Source organism: Notechis scutatus, chromosome 3 (assembly GCF_049901735.1).
Source record: "Notechis scutatus isolate UNSWTSFEM ecotype Mainland chromosome 3, rNotScu1.2, whole genome shotgun sequence".
Classification (NCBI taxonomy): Eukaryota; Metazoa; Chordata; class Lepidosauria; order Squamata; family Elapidae; genus Notechis; species Notechis scutatus.
The window spans coordinates 69,542,359-69,566,970 of record NC_142011.1 but is presented as its reverse complement, the minus strand read 5'-3'; the positions used below and the strand labels follow the sequence as shown (position 1 = coordinate 69,566,970).

Genomic DNA, 24,612 nt, shown 5'->3' with positions numbered 1-24,612 from the left:
TACAAGTAAATAACTGAGCAGATTTATTCCAAGTTAGAATCTTTAAATGTTTAGTTCAGAATCCTAACGTTTCTAATGGGGCTCTTTCAGAATAAGGATTTGAGAACAGTGATCTAATTATGATGACAATTCAGCATTACAAGCCATTTTAGTGTGTCTATTATATCTAAAATTGGCATAAGAAAGGAAATGCACTCTGCTGTTGAAAATGAGGTAGACTGAATGACTGTGTGAACCAATTAAAAATGCATAGACTCTATAATTTGGTAATCAAAGTGTCTCATGTATAACCTCATTATCTTTGACAAGTTTAAAACCATATCATTCTATACAGACAATTAAAAGCTTGCATAAGAACTTCATTTCTGGATGCACCATCCAGGTTTATTGTATGCCCATAAAGCCTTTGGTTTGGCACCAGTTCTCAAAAAGCAGAAGATGGCATTCCATGTATATCAGATAACTTGAGATCTAGATATTTACAGAGGAAATGTTAAATGTCCCAATCTAAATGCAATGCTATGAACAATTCTGGAAAATATGTCCTGAGTTGGGGCCAAACCTGTCTGAAAGTAATCTATTTACATTCTTAACTGCAATGCATTGCTATAATTGCTAAGGCTGTGCAGCACTCCAGAAATAATTTTTATTTCACAATTGCACGCCAGCATATCACTTTTTGGAATCCCTCAAGAGAGATGTTCTTGCCAGTGTCTGTACTAGCACTTGTCTGCAATTCTTTAAAACAGTCACACTTCCTTTCCCAACATTGGCTAGCTGCTCAGTGCCGCTGCCAGGGGATCCAAAGAAAAGATGCAGTTGTTTTAAAGAGCTGTAGACAAGGGTTACTTACATACATGCTGGAAAGCACTTACTTTTACGGAACTGTTTCTAAAACATTACTACAAGCCCAATTGTAGTAATTACTCCCTTTCAAGAAATCTAGCGCTGCCTAGAAGACAAGAGGGGGGCGGCTTTTTGGATCAACAGCAGCTGTGACTACTTATGAAACAGCATTGGTAATACTGCTTGGATCTTTCTTGGCAGCTTTCTTACATAATTTTTCAATATAAGCTGCACCTCATATGCTCACAGTTATGAGAAGGGCAGGAAACTCCTAGAACTTACATTTTGTTTGACAGACTTATTTTTAGTTCTTCCTGGAGGATGGCAGAGCCATTCAGACTTAAGATAAAGAAATATACACAACTTAAAAGATCAGACAAATAAGATGCTCAGTTATGGCTATGTTAGTGAACCATATTAAAAAGTCCATCTTACATGTTTGTGGTTGCTACATTTTCATTTGGAATTTGGCATCTGGGGCAGAAATGGATTTTCAGAGAACCTCAGTTTTTGTTAAAAAGAGAAGAAAAGGAAGCACAGAAAGCTGAAACCAACGTATGGCCAAGAAAGTGAACCTCAACATTTCAAGATAGCTGGCCCAGATAATATTGAAAGCATTTGGGATAGAAACAAGAGAAATATCTAAAACACAATGCTAACCTGGACGATTGCAGTTAACAAAGAACTTTATGGATGACTGAGCAAGAACTACACAAATATATGTATTACATTTTGGGGGCTTGCATAATTTATTAAAAATATAGAATCTATTTCAGTATGCCAGTTTAGATTTTTGCTTCTTTACAAACTAAAATTTTCCTTCTTTGTCCTTCTCACCTAAGCTGGCCAGTTTATCACTTGCTATCTAGGATACTCCATTGTTGCTGATAGCAATAAGAAATGATACCAGCTTTGAGTATCAATTGATTTTAGAGTGACAGCTTCTTACAATGCAGCTAGATTTGGTATTACTTATCCGGTAATACCGGATGCTCCCAGTCAGTTGTCAGCCCAGGAAATCCCAATTAAACTGAAACATGAGAGCACAGAACTTCCTTTCTGGAACCAAGCAATGTTTTAGCCCTTAGGTTATTTTAAAAGTCTACTAGATTCCTTTTAGTTGATACTCTATACCTTTTTAAAATGAGTTTCAGTGACAACAATGAAGTGCAACAACTTTTTAGACATGTTATAATTTTGTTGACCACCCAAATGGACATCCTTTCATGGTTTTATTTTGGTTTTGTTGACATAAATAATATAAGTCTAACCTATCAGAGGTCATCTTTAGTAAAATATTCTTCTATTTTTACACATGCAAAATCTAAATGTCTCACATATTGGAGCAGGAAGTAGCTATTCTCTAGAGAAATGCTGCATTTGTATATTCTCTGTTAAATATGTGTTATTACCTTACTTTAAAAAAATATGACCTTGCACATGTTTTAACTTATGAGATAGATTCCTTTTCAGAATTCCACGGGATAATTTTTAGAGCTTTGTACAAAATCCCAAAATACCTGCTTCGATTCTATAAAATCCTTATTCAGATAATTCTTTACACCTAAGTTTTAGCTTACTATTTTCTTTCTCTCCTTTGTGTTAGTATTGCAGGTAAATTACAGTATTGTAGTAAATAGATAAATCTTCCATAAGTAACCTTTCTGTTCATGGACATTTCAGGTGATTAATAATGCAAGTAACTAATTTTGAATATTTCAATATAGGAAGTGTGCCAAAATTCTAACTAGCACTAATACTTCTGTATATTCCCTTGGTTGCAGGGTGAGCCTGTTTTCAGTATGCTTATCTAGATTGTACTATTAAGCTAGATGAATAAGGTGCTTGTTTTTCAACCAGGTTTCAAATGTGATTTTATTATGATATGTAACTATCCAAACATGATTTTTATTAGCAGTGTTATATAATACAAAGTTTTTTTCTCACCATTTCCCCAATATCTTTGTTCATTATTATCATGAATGTGTATTATGTTTATATATTCCTTTAATACACTTTTAATTGGCAGGTGCTTTGCAAAATTTGATTGGTTCAAATTTCAAATGATAACTGAATTTGGATTCATAGATTAATTTGAAAAAGTAAAACTGAATGTGATTCAATTCAAATACCAATCTAAATTAATTTCTGCCCTATCACTATGCCACAATAAGGATATAACAATTCCTGATCTTTGTGCAGTACTCATTAAGTACATAATAGAGTAGTAGATCATTGTGTGTATTTAAATACTATATTCAAGAAGGGTGATATTCTTGAATCAATTTGGAGAATTCCTTTTAATGATGGCTCCTGGAATGTGCCCAATGCCTATTACTGACTACTTATCTAAAATAACAATCTAGCTGAATGTATAGCTTGCTTGCAGCTGCTAATTACTTTCCCAACTTGAATGCCTACAATGCCTGTGTAATTTAAATATATGCAAAGTACCCTTGTTAAAAACATAGATTTCATATATTTTCATCACATGTGCAATGAGAGCCTATCATTATTAAGTGCTAATGTATTCTGCAATACTGTTAAAGAAATATTAATATTGTGCTTGCTACAGCAGAAAGATGATTTTTCTTCCTGTTTGTTCTCAGCAGACATTCTAACCAAGTCTAAATCAGCCAAATCCATTTGCACCATTGAAGTAGAACTGAGTGAAGGATACATGGCCTGTCCTGGGATAATCTATTCTAGGGTATTTTTGTCCTATTTTGAAAATCTAAAAAGAAACTTTTCTTCTCTCTCTCTCTCTCTCTCTCTCTCTCTCTCTCTCTCTCTCTCTCTCTCTCTCTCTCTCTCCCTCCCTCCCTCCCTCCCTCCCTCCTTCTTTCTTTCTTTCTTTCTTTCTTTCTTTCTTTTTCACTGTCAAACTACTGTATTTACTAAGTCTGCATTACTACTATTAATCTTCCCATCCTTCCTTTCACCCACTTATAACTGTCTGTAACTTTGTTGCTTGTATCCTTACAATTTTTTTGTAAGTATGATTTGATTGCTTATTGAACCCTATGACTATTATTAAGTGTTGTACCTTATGATTCTTGGTTGATCTATCTTTTCTTTTATGTACATTGAGAGCATTTGCACCAAGACAAATTCCTTGTGTGTCCAATCACACTTGGCCAATAAAGAATTCTATTCTATTCTATTCTATTCTATTCTATTCTATTCTATTCTATTCTATTCTATTCTATTCTATTCTATTCTTTACTCTATTTTATTCTATTCTTTCTTTTTCTCCTTCTCCCTCCCTCCCTCTCGGTCTTTTCCTAAGAAACACAATAGCAGAAATCAATCCATATCTGATTCAAAATATGGGAAACTGCACATGATGAACAGTGGGAATATTGATTTCCTTGAAGGAAAGGGTATCATCCTGTCAAAAATCTGATATACCTCATCTATGAATTGTCTCCAAAAGGCAGACTACGGTTCTCTTAGCCTTCCTGTTTTTCTTCAAGCCATCTGTGCCGCTGAGCAGATGCTTTGGGAATCTGAGTATTCCAACCTCTGTCTCTGACTGGCTGTTTCTAGACACCTTCTTTGTAAATGTGCAGGCTCATGTTTCCCATTTGATTAAGGTGGAACTTGGACTATACAATTGTTTTCATTTAGATTTAACTGAGTGACAGGATGTTTTATTTTAACAGTAACCTTATATACTTTTTTTATTTTTTTAAAGAAATGTCAAATCATCCTGAATTTTATAAACATAGGCAGGTTTTCCATGGCAACCCAGCCTCTATGAAAGTAAACATAATTTTATCCTGTTAACATTTTCTTCTGCTCTTATCCAAAGGACTCTGTGCTCAAAAGGTGATTTTTTTTTTCTGATAGGAACATCCCATTGGTAACCAAATGATCAAACTTCCCACCTTTAAAATATGCAAATATGAATCAGAACTCTGTTAAGAAGATACAAAGGCTGGAGGCACCTGTAACAAAGTGACAGACCACTTGTGTTGTATGTTGAAAGCTCTGGAGCCAACTTCTAAGAAAGGTAAGATATGCTGAATAATCAGGCTGGGAAAGACTTTTGTCTGAGCCTTTCCTAAGAGGCACTGCCTGTCTGGCTAGATATGACTTGAGTTAGAACAATATTTGGTCTGACTTGATATAAGAGGGTGCTTGCTGATATAAGTATGAAATCGAGCCATACAATTCTATCTATAGGGGGAAAAAAAAACAGGGTGAAGAAGCTGTAGTAAATCAGTCTCACTCTTCAACATTATTACTTACTAAAGAAAGTGGAAGAATTGTCGAAACATCATGCAACTGCTTTAAAAACAAGAAGTAAAATGTATAACAAGGATAAGTTGGATGTATTGTGTTGTATTCTCATAATTAAAATTAAAAATAAATTTAAAAAATACATTATATAAAATACATTAAATATTAAAGAAATGTCTCCCTTCAGTTGACAATATAGCCACGTGTGTATGATGTAAAAGATTATGCTGCTGTTGGTGATTTTTTTTTTTTTTACAAAAATTATCATTTAGGGCAGGGGGTCCCCAAACTTAGCAACTTTAAGCCTTGTGAACTTCAACACCTAACATCGCTCTGGAGAAATCTAGACCTCCGATTTAGGGCAACAAAAATATTTTTTTCCCGCTAGACATGAATACAGTAAACAGAAGGTATTCACATATTTAATGAGAGTCAGAAAAAGGATAGAATGCTCTTGATGGGAATTGATTCCTAAGACAACAACTATGAACATCTGATTCAGAAAAAAATGGAGTTCATGTTCTGTGTTCATGAATGGAACTGACTCAGTCAAGGGGTCCATGAGGACTTTTCTTCAAAACTACTAAATCAGAAGTCTAGAAAGGAGAAGGAACTTGAAGGCTGGAAAGGCAACAGGTCTCTTTTGGAAGTGAGCTACCAGAAATTTTTCAAGCAAAGCTGAATCAAGCACATGTACATATACGGGGAGTTTTTGATTTACAACTATTTGTTTAGTGACTGTTCTAAGTTACAATGGCCCTGAAAAAAAGGTGACTTATGACTGTTTTTCATATTTATGACTTTTGCAGTATCCCCATGATCAGGTGATCAAAATTCAGTTGCTTGGCAACTGGTTCATATTTATAATGGTTGCAGTGTCCCAGGGGAATTCACTCAGATTCACTTAACAAGTGTGTTACTAATGGAACAATTGTGGTGATTCCCTTGATAACTGTGGCAAGAAAAGTCATAAAATGGGGCAAAACTCACTTAAGTTTTGGGCTCAATTGTGGTCGTAAGTGAAGGGCTACCTATAGTATGAAAAGTATCTCTCAAAATGCCATTACTCTCCTCAAACATGCCATTGGTATCCCCAAAATAGATGCATTGTGATTTAAAAAAACAAAACTCTCATAGCCTTTACTCAGTTTTATCCTGGTATAAATTTATTTTTTTTAAAAAGAATTCAAGATGAATTGCCATCCGCAATTCTCTCTCTCTCTCTCTCTCTCTCTCTCTCTCTCTCTCTCTCTCTCTCTCTCTCACACACACACACACACACACACACACACAAAGACATACATGTTCTATAGGGTTGAAGTATAAAATGGATACGTTTGCACAAAAAGGAACCTAAAAAGGAGCCTATGGTTGGACTTAAGCATAGTACACAAAATTATTTGCTACAATATCCTACCAGTCAATGACTACTTCAGCTTCAACCACAACAATAAAAGAGCACACAATAGATACAAACTCAATGTAAACTGCTCCAAACTTGATTGCAGAAAGTATGACTTCAGCAACAGAGTGGTCAATGCCTGGAATGCACTACCTGACTCTGTTGTTACATCCTCTAACCCCCACTCCTTTAACCTCAAACTATCCACTATTGACCTCACCCCATTCCTAAGAGGTCTGTAAGGGGCGTGCATAAGTGCACCATCGTGCCTACCGTCCCTGTCCTATTGTCCCCATTTATTCGTATCTATTTCCTGTATTCTTACTCATGTTTATACTTATACCTATTATCTTGTAAGCAATTGACAAATCAAATAAATAAATAAATAAAAATAAACAAACTCCTCCCCCATTTTTATCGGATTACTTCTAGTCAGGATACCATGAATTTCCTTCTGGATTTTGCTGATACAATTCCTACATGGCCTTGCTATATGGTATGAAGGACTATGTCTAGAAGAGGAATCAAAGTTTACTGTACTTTTCCTCCTCTCACAAAAAGGGTTAATCTCATGCCAGGGCTCACAAAAAGAATGACGGTATCTGTTGACAGGTTGATGGACATTTTTCTCCTGGTTTCTTGAATCTTGCTTCATTTCTTTTCAGCTTTGCAAGGAATTAAAGCAGGCAAGAAGCAATGGATAGAAACTTATCAAGGAGAGATCCAACCTAGAACTAAGGAGAAATTTCCTGACAGGATAATTAATTAATGGGACAACTTACCTCCAGAAGTTGTGGATGCTCCAACACTGGAGGTTTTTAAGAAGATGTCGGACAACGATTTCTCTGAAATGACATAGGATTTCCTGCCTGAACAGGGAGTTGGACTAGATTAGACTAGACTAGAGCTGGAAGGGACCTTGGAGGTCTTCTAGTCCAGCCCGTTGCTCAAGCAGGAGAACCTGTACAATCTCAGACAAGTGACTGTTCAGTCTCTTCTTTAAAACCTCCAGTGATGGAGCGCCCACAATTTCTGGACACAAGCTGTTCTACTAGTTAATTGTCCTCATATTAGGAAGTTTCTCCTTAATTCCAGGTTGCTTCTCTCTTTGATTAGTTTCCAAACACTATTTCTTGTCCTGTCCTCTGGTGCTTTGGAGAATAATTTGATCTCCTCTTCTTTGTGCCAGAGTTTCAAATACTGAAATACTGCTATCATGTCACTCCTAATTCTTCTTTTCTATAGACTAGCCAGACCCAAAATCTGCAGCTGTTCTTCATATGGTTTAGTCTTAGGTCTTTGATCATCTTAGTTGCTCTTCTTTGGACTTTTTCCAAAGTCGCAACATCTTTTTTTTAGTATGGTGACCAAAATTGGTTGCAATATTCCAGGTGTGGTCTTACTAGGGCTTGTAAGGCGACACTGGAAGACTTTCAAGGTCTCTTCCAAGTCTGTCATTCTGACTGGCCCAAATAAACTTTCAGATCTTTGGACACTGCATGAATGTATAGATAAAGATGGTTAAAAACTATTTCAAAACAGACCCCATCAGCATGTGGATTCATAGGCATTTGACAGCCTAGATATCTAGCAAATTCTGTTTTAGTTTGCAATCTGCTATTTAATACATGAGGAAACATATGAAAGAAATAGGCCACATTTTGTCCATGTTTCAATTACCTATACATATTTATGATGTAATTGCTTATCATTGCCACAAACATACATACCTTGCACTGTCACACATCTGTTACTAGGGGATAGATAGATAGATAGATAGATAGATAGATAGATAGATAGATAGATAGAGAGATAGATAGATAGATAGATAGATAGATAGATAGATAGATAGATAGATGATAGATAGATAGATAGATGATAGATAGATAGATAGATAGATAGATAGATAGATAGATAGATAGATAGAGATAGATAGATAGATGATAGATGATAGATGATAGATAGATAGATAGATAGAGATAGATAGATAGATGATAGATGATAGATGATAGATAGATAGATAGATAGATAGATAGATAGATGATAGATAGATAGATAGATAGATAGATAGATAGATAGATAGATAGATAGATAGATAGATAGATAGATAGATAGATAGATAGATAGAGATAGATAGATGGTGGACATACTGATGGATGGACGGATGGACAGACAGACAGACAGTTAGTTATAGATGATATAGATTTGGATAGATATCTCACAAGTAGCTTTTTGATTGTGAAATAAACCCCAAACCATATCCTTCCAGCTCATTCTAGCCTTTTTTAAAAAAAGAAATCACATCAAATACAAAGAAATTTTAGGCTTCACAAGATATCTAAGTGATGGTAGCTCTTATGGTTTAACATTAGAGTGTAGCAGCAAGTCATATGTCAGAGACAGGACTCAAGACCACGGAAAAGGTGGAGGAAATCAGGTTTATTGCGCAACATGTTCAGAGCATTAGCATGACAGATTCTGAACACCCAGCTGCATCTGGGGTGGTTTCTTTATACCCAGAATGACCTCATCATAGGTCTGGGCGTTTACCTTTAACACTTTCACAAATTACGGTCAACTGATTATACACGCATCTTAGGACAGATAAATGCAATATCCTGTGTTACGGCAGGAACACGAAAGAGGATATGTTTTTCTTGCTTATTCTGTTATCTTACACCAACAGTAATTTTCCATTCCCACCCTTAGTTGCAAGAGAAGCAGAGCTTTACTTCCTTAAAATATAAGTTCCTTATTTTCGCAACAAACAAAATACAGAAGTAAATGTGACCCTGAGTTGGTTCTAACCTATGACCTAGATTTCTATAATGTCCATATTTGATATGCCTTAATTGGTCCTGCTTCAAGAGAAATCCTAGAACAGAGATAGATTTGTTAAAATCTCAGCCATATCCTCAATAAGTACTTGCAATTCATGCAAACATGTTAAGAGTAGAATTTGGAAGCCTTTCTTTTCCTTTCTGCATATCATCCCAACCTTTAGGACAAACCAGAAGAATATAAACATGTAGTATATAAGGTGATTTCTCTTAGATTAAAAGTTGCTTAATAAGAATCATTTTTTTGAATGTTAATTGCTATAGAAAACCTAGGCGCATTAATCATTTCATTAATCTAGACTGCCCCTGGAAAAATTATAACTGGAGATTAGAGATATATTTAAGGAAGCTGTCTCTTTAAGAAAACCTTGTTTTAATAAACTTTGCTATAACATATTTATACCATTGCACTTTATCATGCCTAAAAGCCTGAGTCTAGGACCAGCACGAAAGCTGGTTTACATCAAGAGAAACTCTTATCGTGGCTTGGTAATAGAAAACATGTATTTTACAAAGGCATTTTTTAAAAATCTACTGTAGCTTTAGCCAAGTATTATTTCTAAAAATATGTCCGTGTGCTATCAAACAATGAAGCTATGTTAAATTTATGAGCAATGTTTTAAATGTGAATCAAAACATATGCAGCTGTTTCTATAACTCTGTTTGTGTTAGTGGACAGTTAGATTTGATATTAGTTTGATCAGTGGCAGTCTACCTCACCAATGTACTAAAATTTATACAAACATGATACTATTTTCAGATGATATTGTTCCTCCACTTTCATACTAGGAAATTAAGTTCAAATCCAGACCAAGCTAATTAAGTATACACGATTATCTCACTGTTTATCCATTTTCCACCTTTGGGTCTCTTGTAAGTCTCTACCAAAGTTCAGAAGAGTTTCAATAGCATGACTGGGGCATAAGAAAATTGCTCACCATCACCTCCTCTATTCAAAGCCTTTTGAAATAAGGACATGAACCTGAATATGAACAATGGTTGAGTAACTTGTCAATCAAAAACGCAAAGAATAAAAACTAATATTTTTTGCAAGAGCTTTAGTTGACTAAAAAGGTAGAAATCTGGTTTTTTTTTCTTTCCACAATAAATACCACACTATTCACAAAATTAGTAGCTCTGACCCATTGTGAAGTTGGTGCTTGATGCCTTTTTATAGCAGTTGAAAATCTGGTAGGGATTTTTACATTTGTATTCCTTCAAAGTTGCTACTTTAGTGCAGCTAATACTGTTGCACTGCTTGGCCTGAATTACAAGAATAAATGATGTAACACCTTATCGCCTTTCTTCCACACCCTTAATGATTTTGTGATGAAGTAATGTAAGCTTCAACTGACCTTTGCAACTACCACTCAAGTTCATAACATACTCACAGGCTATAGAAGCGATATTATCTTTACCTCTAAAAGTCCTTTCTAAATGTCCTATGGTTTATGGCAGCAGTGAAATGCAGTTCAGGTCACCAGAGATTTATCCCCCTTTTTAATGTTTTTACTAGACTGAATAAACACATTCCCAAGGATTGAGGCCACTGCCTACTCCAAAGATCGGCAAAGCACAAGGTAAACTTGTTTAAGTTGAAGTCTGCAAGATTGACACTTCTTTACAACAATGGGTAGCTTTGTTAGCTTTAAATGGAAATGGTCTGGGCCCCATAGCTTACAATATGCTCTCTTCCGCTGAATGCAATAAAAGTTTCTGGTCTTACTGGTTTGCATATTGAGTTTCAAGTTATCTTCATCACAAGGGTTTAATATATATATATTATATATATATACACACACACACACATATATAATGATCACATTATACTGAAAAGTCACCCTGCACTAAAACAGAAAGCTTTTGTTCCCTAGGAACTATTGTTTTTGGTTTCTGGTAGCCAGCATAGAAAACATACTTCTCAACCATGAGTAGAGATTTCAAAGGAGAAGTTAAAGCATTTCTCCATGGGGAAATAAATGTCCTATTATTGGGTTTGGAAAAGTATATGGTTTCACTGGATTCTTCATATTAAATGAGAATACCCTGAGCTAACATCAAGTTTTGTTCAAATTTGCCAGAATGGAAATGAATCCTAAAAACACTTCAGCTGAAGTCTTGCACTGTAAATTGACATCTTCTTTCGTATCTACTGTCTTTTTTTTGGCAGAATAGGAAGAACAATTAACTTCCTGGATAGAAGGCATCTGATTGCAGCTTCACAGAATCATGAAGGGACATTCAGGTTCAGTGTACCAATCAATCAACTGTAATTAAATCTTTCCTGACAGATGGATATCTACCTCTGCTGGTACACAGTCAGCAAGAAATTTGTAACTGCCTTCAGGAACTGATTCTGCTGTCAAAACTACTTTTAGTGCTAGGAACATTTTGTAACATTCAATCAAAATCTACCTCTGTGCCACTTAAATCTATTATATCATATCCTAATCTTGGAGCTAATTGGGGAGGGGGAGTCTTTTTTCTGTACGACATCCTTCCAGATTCTTTTAGTCTTATCGTATTTCCTGCAACCTATCTTCTTTTCTCAAAGCAATACATTGCTTCAAACTTCCTTTTTGATAGAACTTAGTTTCTAGTGCCGAAACTATTCTCTCTAATTCTAATGCCAACATCTTATTTGACGTCTTACTTAAGGTGCAGGTCTAACTAATTAATTAAGGTGGAATTATTGCTTCTTGCAATTTAGAAACCTTATTAGTATTGATACAGCCCAAGCAATGATCAGTTAAGATTTAAAAAAAATCATGAAGGGCTTCATAAATGGGGCATTAAAAATGAGCAGAGCTTTGATTGCACCACTGTGGCCACCATATTGAAGTTTTTGACTACGCCCTTGGGAGATCTTTAACTGCCAAGCTAGATCTTGTTGTTACTTGCATATTTGATCTAAATCCCAAACTATTATAATTCATTTACTTTGGTATTCAAGTTCAACCTGAATCAGGCTCACACCAATTTGGGACAGCACCAAATGATTGGGAGTCCTAACCGAAACCTAGATCTTCTTGAAGAGTTATTGGTTTAGTTTGGCATAACTACACATGACATAATCTTACGTAGCTTTTTCTCTGGTAATATTACACTAATAACTAGAGCATACAAAACATTTGCTAGACCAATACTCGAATACAGCTCATCACTCTGGAACCCACATTATGTATCTGATATTAACACAGTTGAGAAAGTCCAGAACTATTTCACAAGAAGAGTTCTCTACTCCTCTACTAGTTGCAGAATACCTTATGCAGACTCAAAATTCTAGACCTGGAAAACCTAGAACTATGCCGCCTTCGGTCCAATCTAAGCATAGTATATAAAATCATACATTGCAATGTCCTACCTGTCAATGAATACTTCAGCTTCAACCATAACAACACAAGAGCAAACAATAGATATAAACTCAAGATTAATCGCACCAAACTTGATTGCAGGAAATACAACTTCAGCAACAGAGTGGTCAATGTCTGGAATACTCTACCTGACTCTGTGGTTTCTTCCCCAAACCCCAAAAACTTTAACCTTAGACTGTCTACCCTTTCCTAAGAGGTCTGTGCATAAGCCCACCAACGTGCCTACTGTCCCTGTCCTATTGTTTCTTTTATTTTGTTATTTTTCTTATATGTATCCATGTATTCATAACTATGTTTTTCCTTATACCTATTATCTTGTAAGCAATTGACAAAAATAAATAAATAAATAAACTTCTCCAACTGCAAAAGTTTAAGTGAGGGATATTCATTGCTAATCATTCCCAAGGTAAAGTTTTATTGATATGTGGGGACCCAGAAGGCTGGGTACTTGCTTGGAAAATGCTTAACATTAAATCCTTTTGACTCTATTATTGTCACAAATTTGCCATCAATTCGATTGAAAGTAAAACCCATAAATTAAGACAGGCCATACTCTAGTAAATTAGAGCAGCAATGTGTCTAGCCCACTCTTCCTTGGCTGAGATCCCTTTGGTGAGTGGTCAGCCAAGACTCTGATTTATCCCTTTACTGCATGTGATATGGCTTAAAGGGTCATGTGAATACCTCTCCTCTGAGTTTAGTGACAACTGAGTTGAACAAAATAGCTATTCAGTCATCCTAATCAGTCTCTGTTTGCCTATCCCTTTGAACTCCTACCTGTTTTTTCCCCCTAAGATATCTTTGTGATGTGTGTCATTGTCATAAATAACAACACGAAGCAACTGAAATGAAGGCAAGTTTCTCTCAAGATCTGGACGCTTGAATTTAATTGTTTTTTCCCCTCTACAACACAATTGTATCCTCTCTTCTATTTGGCATTTTTTAAACATTTGCTCTTGAAAAAAATGAGACAAGGTTGATTTGTTCAACAACCTAGCCCATTCTGACTAATTTGGCTAGAATGACTAATTTCACTACATAGTAGTGGAGAAAAATCTGCATGCTTGTTTGAATTTTTTTTTTTTTTATTTCCCGCCTTTATGATTTTTATAAATAACCCACACTTTCTTCCTCCTGGTTTCACCACAACAATAGCCCTGTGAGGTAGGTTAGACTGTGAAGTAGGTTAGGTGGGTTAGAGAGTGACTGGCCCAAAGTCACCCAGCTGGTTTTCATGGCTAAGGCATCATTTGAACTTGTCGTTTCCTGCTTTCTAGCCTGGTGTTTTAACCACAAGACCAAATTGGCTCTAATATTCTGCCCATCTTTCAATTTTATTTGTAGTGACTTAAAGTTTAAACTCAACAACACAATTATAATTATGACGACTACATATATTGTGGGCACTAAGGATCACAATAGCCATAACAATGGAAGTCATGTCTTGGGCTCCATCAACCTCCCAATCTCTGTACAGAAGGGAAAAAAAAGGCTTTCCAGATTGCTAGCTGAGTTGGGGGAGGGCAGCTAGATTTCAGGTGCTCTGATGTTCCAGACTACAGGTTTTGCAACAGAAAAGGCCTGCTTCCAAAATCCACCAGTTGGCATTCCCTAAAAGACGGGACCTGAAGCATTCCCATTCTGTTATACCTAGCCGGGTGGTGAGAATTGGGCCCACAAATAACCTGGCCCGTGCCACGAAGCCTGCGTGGAGTGAGTCATGTGAATTTATACTACAAAATATGCAAATTAATGAACCAACTGTATAAATACAGATTCCGGTTCTCCTCAGATTTTAACATACATTAACAGAGCATTTAAGGGCTAGTGTTTAGTATTACTCTCTGATAGGAAATTTTATGGGAGCAGAAATGTTAAAGATCCATTTCTGTAAATGAATTAGTGAAGAGTTTTTATTTTGCTTTTCCCCAGAGAAAGGAAAGGAAGGCAAGGATTTGCCAAATGGTTTACTTCCACAAATTGTGCTACATTTGGTCTTAGAGACCTAATCTTTCTCATTATATTTATAGTGCAACAATGGGCATCCCTTTTGCCACCACAAGACCATTTGCAATAATAGACAATCACATGCACAGCCTTTCTAATTGCCACCAAGTGTTGTGCATATACCTTCTGACAAATACAGCCACAATTCATTTTTCCCTGTCAATCTCATCTTCAGATTCCTCTCTACCCATCAGGGAACAGGCATGTTTCTTTCAGTCAGCCAGTCAAAAAAGAAGGAACACAGGAAATCATACGATTATTGCAAGGATTTTTTGACAGGTTCTCTTTTGAGTATGGTCTAGTGATCACTTTAATCACAAACTATCTTTTTTGTAACAACAAAACTTTTTAATGAGAAGCACTAAGTATGCTTCAAATTAATTTAATTCTAAGTCAGTATGATAAGTCAATGGGATATTTATTTTGGTTTCTTTCTTGATTGTAATTTATTTTACACATTTGTGGTGTTAAATTATATGTTTGAAACTGGATTTGCAACTCATGAAAGGGAACATTAGTGCCCGAAGTCTTATTACTGTGTCTTTTATTAAGTCTTGTTTGCCAAACACAATGGATACTACTGAATGGAAATCTTAGTTTGTCTTAATGTTACAACCTCAGATTATCTTGTTCTTCTTTCTGAATAGCGTATATCTCAGAACCTTGAAATCAGATCTTTATGCACACATCTTGAACACAAGAATCACCATAACCCTCGGCTGATTGACACACAGAAGGAAGGTGAAAGGTTAGACTTTCATTTCTTTTAAGGAAATGAAGCTAAGATCTTTGAAAACTGGAGATCTGCAGCAACCATGTTACAATAACACTCTGAGGAAATCCTAAAATTGTATATTTGACATTTGTAACAAAGAAGCAGCAAATCAGTCATTTATCTTTTCCCTCTTCAGAATGAAACAAAGAAAATCACTTACTTATATTTCTGTAGAGGCCTTGGAAGCTATTTTTTTTAAAAAAAGGATATTTTCACTTTCTTTCACATTTATATCTCAATAAGGAAACTGCTGAAAAACTGCACAATGATAACAAGCCAAAAATGCCAGACTGCTTTGAATTTGGCAGAACCGACCCTAATATTTTACATGTAGACTTACTGAGGTGAATGCCATTAATAATATGGAGGAAGGACAGGAAATTGAGCAGTTGGGGTGTTTCCTTCTGGAAAGTTGTTCTGTTCATCTAATGAGACATAGATTTCACAACTTAGGAGGTAGCTAAGAAAGCCAGAAGCTTGGACAGTGGAAACTGTGAATATATCATTCCTGCTGCCAAGGGAGGGCAGATTGACTTTTCAAAGTCTGGTCCTATTGATTGAACCAATATATTCAAGACACATAATTTTTTGTACTTTGTAGTTGAAGGTAAAAATAAATTATTAAGTCTTATGATTAGATCTTTGCAGATGCTCTCAAAATCCATAGGTTCTAGAATGCCCGAACAACTCTATTTTGTTTGCAAAGCAGTTGCTGTAAACCTGAAAATTTTATGGAAAAAATTAATTGTAACAGGTGCAAACCAAATTCCCATTCTCCAAGCAACGTGCTTTTCAATAGGTAATTCCCATTTAATTCACACTTGGATACGAATAGCTACTAATGCAAGTTTTAGATCACCAAGTTTTCTATCATTTCTGATCCAATGGAGAATATTTAGAAAGTACCCACAGCTTTAAAAAAAACATTTAAATGATTCTAATTAGGAGTTCCAAAAAAAAAAAAAAAAAGGAGACCGGATTTATGTAGGTTGATATTTTTGGCAAGTGGCAGTTAGTACACATTAGTCTTCTTGAAAATGAAGATTAAATCCAGATTTCTTTTCCCCTCCCTATAAAGCAGCACGTAATTGCTAGATTTCAATTTTTAAAAAATCCAGCAGTTGTGCTGCTGGATTAAAGAGAAGAACTTAATATACATAATTTTGGAACACTAAACAAGTTTTGCCTTTTTATGCCTTTTCTCTTACTTGGACCGTGTTTGTTTAAATATTTATCAATTTGACCGTTTCTAAATGCAATTTAATTTAAAATCACTTAAAACAATACAAACTGCATGACATTATTGAGATTATACTTTCAAAGAGTTCACAAAGTTTGGAAAAAAAACCTTTCATTCATAAGGAGTTCTTCTGATGAAGAAATTTTGTAAGATAAAAGTAGCCAGTGGCATGCCTATTATAGTGGATTCTACAAAAAAGGCATTTTGGCACAGATAAGAGTGACACAGGCTTTGGAGTTGCACAATAGCCTAAAACATGATATTTGGAGTATTTTGCCTCTCAAGGTGAGACTTGCCCCAACCTCTTGGTCTTTGAACAGGGTCTGAAAATCTGTCTTTGGCTCGGGATCTGATGGGAAACTCTCCTTGGTTCTTTTATCTGCTGTGTTGTTAATGTTAATGTTTTACTCTCCAGGCCTAATATTTTAATGTTCATTTTAATGTTTTACTTTCCCAGGATAATAATAATAATGTTCCTAACCTTTGAATTCTTATTTAATATGTTATTTATGGAACTGTAACCTACCCAGAGCTACTTCATAATGAGGTAGGCGGCATCTAAACTTAACAAACAGACAAATAAATAAATTACCAACAATCACATAGGAAAAATCAGAGTAACACGCTGAGGCTCTACATTTTGGGTTGGTTTTAGGGTCCAAGGCCATTTCGCGCTAGAGTTATAGGAAGCACTTCAAACAGACAAAGGGCATCCTGCTTTCTTTGAGCACAAAACATATGATACCATTCTTCTTCAAATTTCCTGTCTGAATGCACGGAGGTTAGAGACAAATGGGGCAAGGGCTATGGGCATAGCCCCATTCTCTCCATCCTTTGAAGTCTTCCTATATTCCAATATTGAGCCATAAAGCTGAAAATAGTATTCTGTCTAAAAACACCAACTGAAATCTCAGCTAGAGATTACCTTATGCAAAGTTCAAGTTTTTAATTATCATATTTCAAAATCCTGCACAAAATTACCTATGTTAATACAAGATCAAATAGAATGCCTGCTTTCAACTTCACAGAAGCATTCTAATGTCTGGGTTTTTTTTAATTTTAAAGAAATGCTTTCAAGAATTTTTATACAGGGAGGAGAAATGGAACGTTGTAGAACATGACACAACAAAAACAAGGTTTGCGTTAAAAGGAAAAATGTGCTTCACACTTAGTTTAATATCCAAAAGATTGTGTTGAATTGTGAACTTTCAGCAACTAATTCATACTGATGTAAGTGCTCCAACAAATCTGGGCTAATGATATAAGATGTGCAGAAAGGTGGGAAATGACAACAGGATGGAAATGGCTAACACTTTGATGCTTTCCCAGGATAAAAGTATTTTCTCCCCATCTATGAACTCCTCTTATCTTTTGGAATCTAATCTGCCGTGTCTGCAGCAAACTGTTCTATCTCCCCTCTGACTGCTGATCTGTCACAGCAGCAGCCAAGCAGATTAAAATTAAGAAAGAAACACAGCTCTGAGGTCATTAGAAGAGCATTAGGCTGGTCAATGGATCATGGAAATTATCTCAGATTCCAACAGATACCAAATAATGGATTACTACTGAAGAAAATTTTATCATGCTGGAGAAATCAGGCAGTTCTTCCTTATTTCTGAAAGTATCTTCAGAAAATGCAAAAAGAGATGCATACTGTTTTGTAGCAAAGAAATACAGAATCAGTCTGGAAAATGTACAGACAGAGTAATCCTAAATTTCAACCAATCCTATATAAACTAATCTAATTGCCCACTTTCCCTTGTAGTATAAATAAATATTCAAATGTTAGTGCATCAAAAAGTGAAAGGACCATCAGGAAAGTGTGCTATGGCAGGGATACAACAGCAAAATGCATTCAAAAGAGTAAAGCATTTGAACCGCAGAAAATGCTCCCTCTGTTCTTATAACTATATACTGGTCTATATCCTTATTTTCTTTTAATTCTTACGTTTTTAACAGTGTTCATGCCCAAAACTGTCCAGGTGAGATTGGCGGCCATTTAATAGAATAAAAATAAATAAAAACTATTAAAAAATGAGTTCATGTTACTACTGGAAAGGAAATTATATATTAATGATCTCACACATGATCTGATAATTACCTCCAGACTCCATTTCTGTCGTTTATGTGCTGTGTGACAGTCTGATCTATTTTTCTCCTAGTTCTGTGTACTTTGTACTATCTAAATATAGGTAATATTTAATTTATAATTTAATGCAATTCATTTCCTGACCTCTTCTATTGGCTTCTAATAAACAAATGGTAAAATATGCCAAAATGACTCTACCGCTACAAATTATATCTGTTTTAATTTATAATAGCTATGTCGCATTATTGCAATATTTGACATCAGATGTATATTTTAAGAGCTGTATCATATTTTACATAAATCTTCGCTTTGCTAGACTTTACATGAACTTGTGTGCATGCACATATGCACCCGCACATAAACACACACATACACAAATAAACATATATATTTGGAAAAACAAAAATAGCGAGAAGGTGGTAAAGCACAAAAGTGTAGATTGTGCTAATTAAGTTAAATTGTAAATGACTAATAACAAACCAGTGTTGCTGATAGCACAAACATCCTGTTGTTGCTGAGTTAATTAACACCTTTAGCAGAATGAAATCCAAACTGAGAAAAAACAATTATCACATTAAGCTCCCCCTTTAAAATTCTTTTCTTCAAGAATAAGGTTTTTTAACAGCAAAAAGAGATAGTCCTCTGAAGCTAATTTTTTTCTTACTGATCCAAAATCAGTTGGGGGGGGGGGGGGGGAATCTTCCTAGAAAGTTTTTCATTCTTCATGTGCAGTATACACATTATATAAACCCTGTCTTGCTAATTTGAGACCTTGAACTACAAATCAGTCAATACACCTAGCCCAATTATTTAATTTGTTAGCTTTATATCCAGCAGAGGGATCTGCAAACCATTCAGAGTAGCCCTTGGTGAGCTAGCCTAGCCCCACTGGGGATTTAAGGCAAGACCTTTGCTTTTCCTACCCTGTTTGATGACAAAACCCTCAGTCAATCACTTTTGGCCAAGTCCTGTGTGATAGAAGTGCTAACTTTCTAATACCTTAGAGCAGGGCTGTCAAAACTTGCGGCCCATGGGCCAGATGCAATATGTGCTGCCATGCTCACGCCCGGGTTAGCGAAGGGGGGGGGAGTCACAATATGTCATGTGATCCCGCTGTGATGATGCAACTTTGACACCCCTGCATTTAGTATGGATGAGGAATTATGGAAATGAAGAAGAGATGAGAACTTTTCTTTGGATGGGAATGGCTACTGAACACTTTGTAGGGTACCTCTGAGTCTATGTACATCTGTAATTTTTTTTTTAAATATAAAACCAGTTCCTACAATAAATACAGAATTCATAAAAAGAAATAAAACTGCATTACATTCAATTCATATACATTCAGTAGTAATATATCTCTAATTTAGAATACCATTCATAATTTTTGAACAATTATACTTTTAAATATTGATTTAAAGTACTGTATTAATTAGTTAATATAATTATTAAGAAACTCACAATGTTCCTGGTCTTGCTGTTGGAGGAGGACCTAGAGAAGTTAGGTTTGGAAGAAGAAAAAAATATGTAAGATGCACTGTCATAGAAAAGAAAATTCACTTCCATCAACTGCTATGTTATTTTATTATCTAAATTTCTAAAATGAAAGCAATGATTATAACACATTCTGCCCTTATAAACAACCCTCTACCTTCCTTCTAATCAAGATTTTAATTTATTTAAGGAACTTATTGTACTGCATCTTGGGAAGTTCATAGCAACCAATGAAAAAACACAATATAAAAACATATCATGACCTCCCCGTTAGGACATCGGAATAACACATAATGTAAACCAGAGGTGGTATTCAGCAGGTTCTGACCAGTTCTGGAGAACCAGTAGTGGAAATGTTGAGTAGTTCCGAGAACTGGCAAATACTACCTCTGACTGAGATTTTACAGTATCCTTCCCCTGCCATGCCCACCAAGCCATGGACACAGAACCGGTAGTAAAAATTTTTTTGAATCCCACCACTGATGTAAACTCACTATCCTAGGCCAAAGCCTGAGAAAAAAGTCACGTCTTTACAGCTTTCTAGAACACTAAAAGGTTATCCCACCTCTGGTTCTTAGGTGGGAAGCTATTCCAAAGGTCCAGGGCAGCTATGGAGAAGGCTCTCATTCCATAGCTCATTACGTGACAACATTTGAGAAAAGGGTTCTTGTTTTCCAAGTTATAATTTACTTTGGCTTTAATACTTATTTCCTTGTTTTAATTTTTCCATTGAAGGCACATGTTTATGTTATTTAAAATATTAGATTATAGGAGACTGGGGCTATGAAGAATCACAGTGGCAATGTGTTTAACCTTTCCACTATGCAAACAAACACTTATAAAAATCCATTTGTCTCCAAGCTGGAAATCAACCTTTCTCAATGAATATCATACTTCCATTTTATAACAGGAATTTTTAAAAAAAGCACTATTGTTTTCCTTTCACCTAAATATACTCCATAATGTTCACTTTGGCCCTTCATAATAAACCTGCCCCTGCTTCCTTTACTGATTATTTAAAAATGATTGTTCATTTCATATTAGAACATACTTATATTGCAAATGGGAATGTTAAAATGTTTGGCTAAAGCTGTTATTTGAAAATTAGCAATTTGAACAAAGAACCGTACTGTTATTCTCAAAAGAAAATCTACTTTGGTTAAAATGGGATAGAATAATCTTTGAGCTATTCCCCTTTCTCAACCAAAAATTATATTAACATCCAGAGAGGTGTGTTAAAACCAATCTTTCCATGCATAGTAGCAGCAGCTTCTTACCAAATTTTACAAATAACACCCCAGTTGTAGAGACTGTTTTCCTGCCATTTGTCGCCACACACTGAAAATAGCCGGTGTCTGTGGTATCAAGGTTTCTTATTCGTAATCGGGACCCATAACTTGTGGCACGAAAGGATATCCTCCTGGGTTCTTGCACAACAGGAGCGTCATTTTTCAACCAACGCACAGTCGGAGAAGGGTTACCAGAAACCTTACAAAGCAGTTCTGCAGTCTGACCCAGAGTAGTGGTGATATTGTTCATTGGCTCATCAAGCGTTAAGAAATAATCTGCCAAATGCACAAAGAAAACGAGTTAGCTGAGGCAACTACATGTCTCTGCACATTATTCTCAAGAATCAAATTATTGTCTCTAAAAAGCAACTAAAGATCTGTTGCAACATAAATCTAGCAATAAACCAAAGGGAGTTTATATAACAGAGGATCACCATTTTACTAAAGCATGTGTAACACAGGGACTTTATTATAGTTTTATAATATAGTCCCTGTTTTAACTTGGGAAAAATGAAAATAATTCTAAATACATGTATTCCTCAACTTACAACGGTTCATTTAGTGATCATTCAAAGTTACAACAGTACTGTAAAACGTGACTTGTGACTATTTTTCACAGTTATGACCCTTGTAGCATCCCTATGATCATGTGATCGAAATTCAGATGCTTTGCAACTGATTCATATTCTTGCTGCTGGGTCCCAAGGTCATATGATCACCTTTTGCAACCTTTTGACAAGCAAAGTCAGTGGGGAACCCAGATTCAGTTAACAACCAGGTTACAAACTTATTAACTGCTGTGATTTACTTAACAACTGTGGCACAAGAAAAGTCATAAAATGGGGCAAAACTCCCTTAACAAATGTCTCACTTAACAACAAAAACGTTGGGCTCAATTGTGGTCTTAAGTTGAGGACTAACTGCAATCAAGTATTTTTCACTGGTTTCTTCAAATAAAAAAAATATCAGTAGAAAACATAGCATAAACCAGATTGCAAGTTACAATTTCCACAGAAACTCATCAACGATAGTTGATACGATTAATTTCTTTTCTGTACTATGTGGAAATGCACTTTAGACATGGTGACTTAGAAGTTTTAGGTTATAAAGAGGATAAATATCAGGTTTTCTGCATCTTGAATATGCGTTGATATATTGCCTGCACATCCTAGCTGGTGGGTTGCAGCAACATTTTTTCTCATGCCATTCATTTATTTCCCACCCTATTTCTTATTCCTTTTTAAGATTGCTTATCTTGAAAGCAGTTCTATGTTGGGCCTCTCTCTCTCTCTCTCCCTCCCTCCCCCCCTATACACACACACACACACACACACACACACACGGTATTCAGCTTTGTTCAACTATTTTCCCACGTCATTATAGTTGTGCTTTAAAAGCACAACTATAATGACGTGGGAAAATACCCGAACAAAGCTGAATACCATACATGTAAGTACCCACGAAAACTTAAGAAAACATGTGTGTGTGTGTGTGTGTGTGTGTGTGTGTGTGTGTGTGTGGTATTCAGCTTTGTTCAGGTATTCTCCCACGTCATTATAGTTGTGCTTTTAAAGTTGTAGCAACGTTTCAGCAGAATCTCATCTGCCATCATCAGGCTTCTGTATAGTGTTCGAACAAATACAGGCTTCTGTATAGTATTCGGGAAAATACCCGAAGAAAGCTGAATACCATACATATAAATACCCGCAAAAACTTAAGAAAACATACATACATACATACATACATACATGCATGTGTGTTTTCTTTGCTTGTCATACTTGACTATAAAAATGTAGTCCCATACATGCAGCCTTTGAAAGAACCAAAGCGCACACGAGGTATAATTAACATCGGCTTCTGCCAATAATTTCAGACAAGGTCCTCATTTTGGATCTGTTCTTCAAAGCCAGGAAGCAGCTTCTCAAGGGCTCAAAGCATTCCTATTATCAGGGACGTTGTAGATGATTAAAGGCTTTGGAGAGTGGAGCTACAGAGTGCCATGGGAGTTATTGATGTATAGTAGCTGTGTTGATTAATTGACAGTAATATATCTGATTTTCTGGTCAACCTTCTTTTAAACTTTTTCCTTCAATTTCCTTCCTTTTAAAAGTAAGCTGGTGTGCTTCAAAATAAACCACTTGTCTCTAGCAACATTTTTATTTACAATAATTCAAGAGGTCCCACATAGGCCCCCATTTACACTGCAGTTTATTCTGCACCGTTAACAGCTTTGCTGCCTCTCCCTACCCAATCTCTCTGCAAAAGCTATTTGCCACCCAGCTGACTTCAAAGTTAACAGCAATCCAAAGGGTCATGGGATAACCATTACTGGAACCTAAGTGGAGTAAGTCAGATGGCCAAAAACTTGCTTTGTTTCACAGTAAAGTCTTTTAAAAAATTTAATAATTCATTATTTACTGGCATGCCATAGTACTTTTCAGTTTCTTCCAACTGTGTATGAAAAGGGATAAGTATGACAGCTTTGGGTCTATCTAATAAAGGAGACTTCATTTGCCATTCATGATGACTGAATACTGGCTGTTCGCAACACACTTGATTATCAAAAGATGCGGTCACAGGATTTCTCCTCCAAATTTTGACTTGATCTGCAGATGTCCCTATTTGAGACCCTGCTCTATAACGGCATTATTAAGATAAGCCTATATTATGAAGATTATAATGCTGAACCATGTAGGTACTATTAGATTTTACAATTCTAGAATAACAGTTAAACCAATTTACCTAAAGTAGCCATGAATGCCAGCTTTGAAAATAAGTGGCAAAATTACTGTAAATCCAATCTCAATTTATACATTTTTCTACTGAAAAATTCTTCTTTATCTTAGTGGTTTTAAGGGTAGTAACTATAAATTAGAGTTAGCCTTCAGTTTATATAAACATCATCCATTTTTTGAGACTTGCTCTTTACTAAAAATAGTTTCATACAACTTTTTAATATTAAAATAAAAACACTTTAAACCATATATAGTAAGAGCCAAATGTATTTTTAA

At 35.6% G+C, this 24,612-nt stretch overlaps 1 protein-coding gene across 1 annotated transcript in view; it reads right to left on the bottom strand.

Annotated features, from left to right (window-relative positions):
* Window positions 1-24,612, bottom strand: part of ROR1 (ROR family WNT receptor 1) — a 182,537-nt gene that overhangs the window by 25,556 nt on the left and 132,369 nt on the right. Inside the window, exons 3-4 of the mRNA XM_026665978.2 lie at window positions 21,590-21,877; window positions 20,280-20,310 (exon numbers count right to left, since the gene is read on the bottom strand). Coding sequence (XP_026521763.2) covers window positions 20,280-20,310; window positions 21,590-21,877 — 319 coding nt within the window. The remainder of the gene's footprint in view (window positions 1-20,279; window positions 20,311-21,589; window positions 21,878-24,612) is intronic.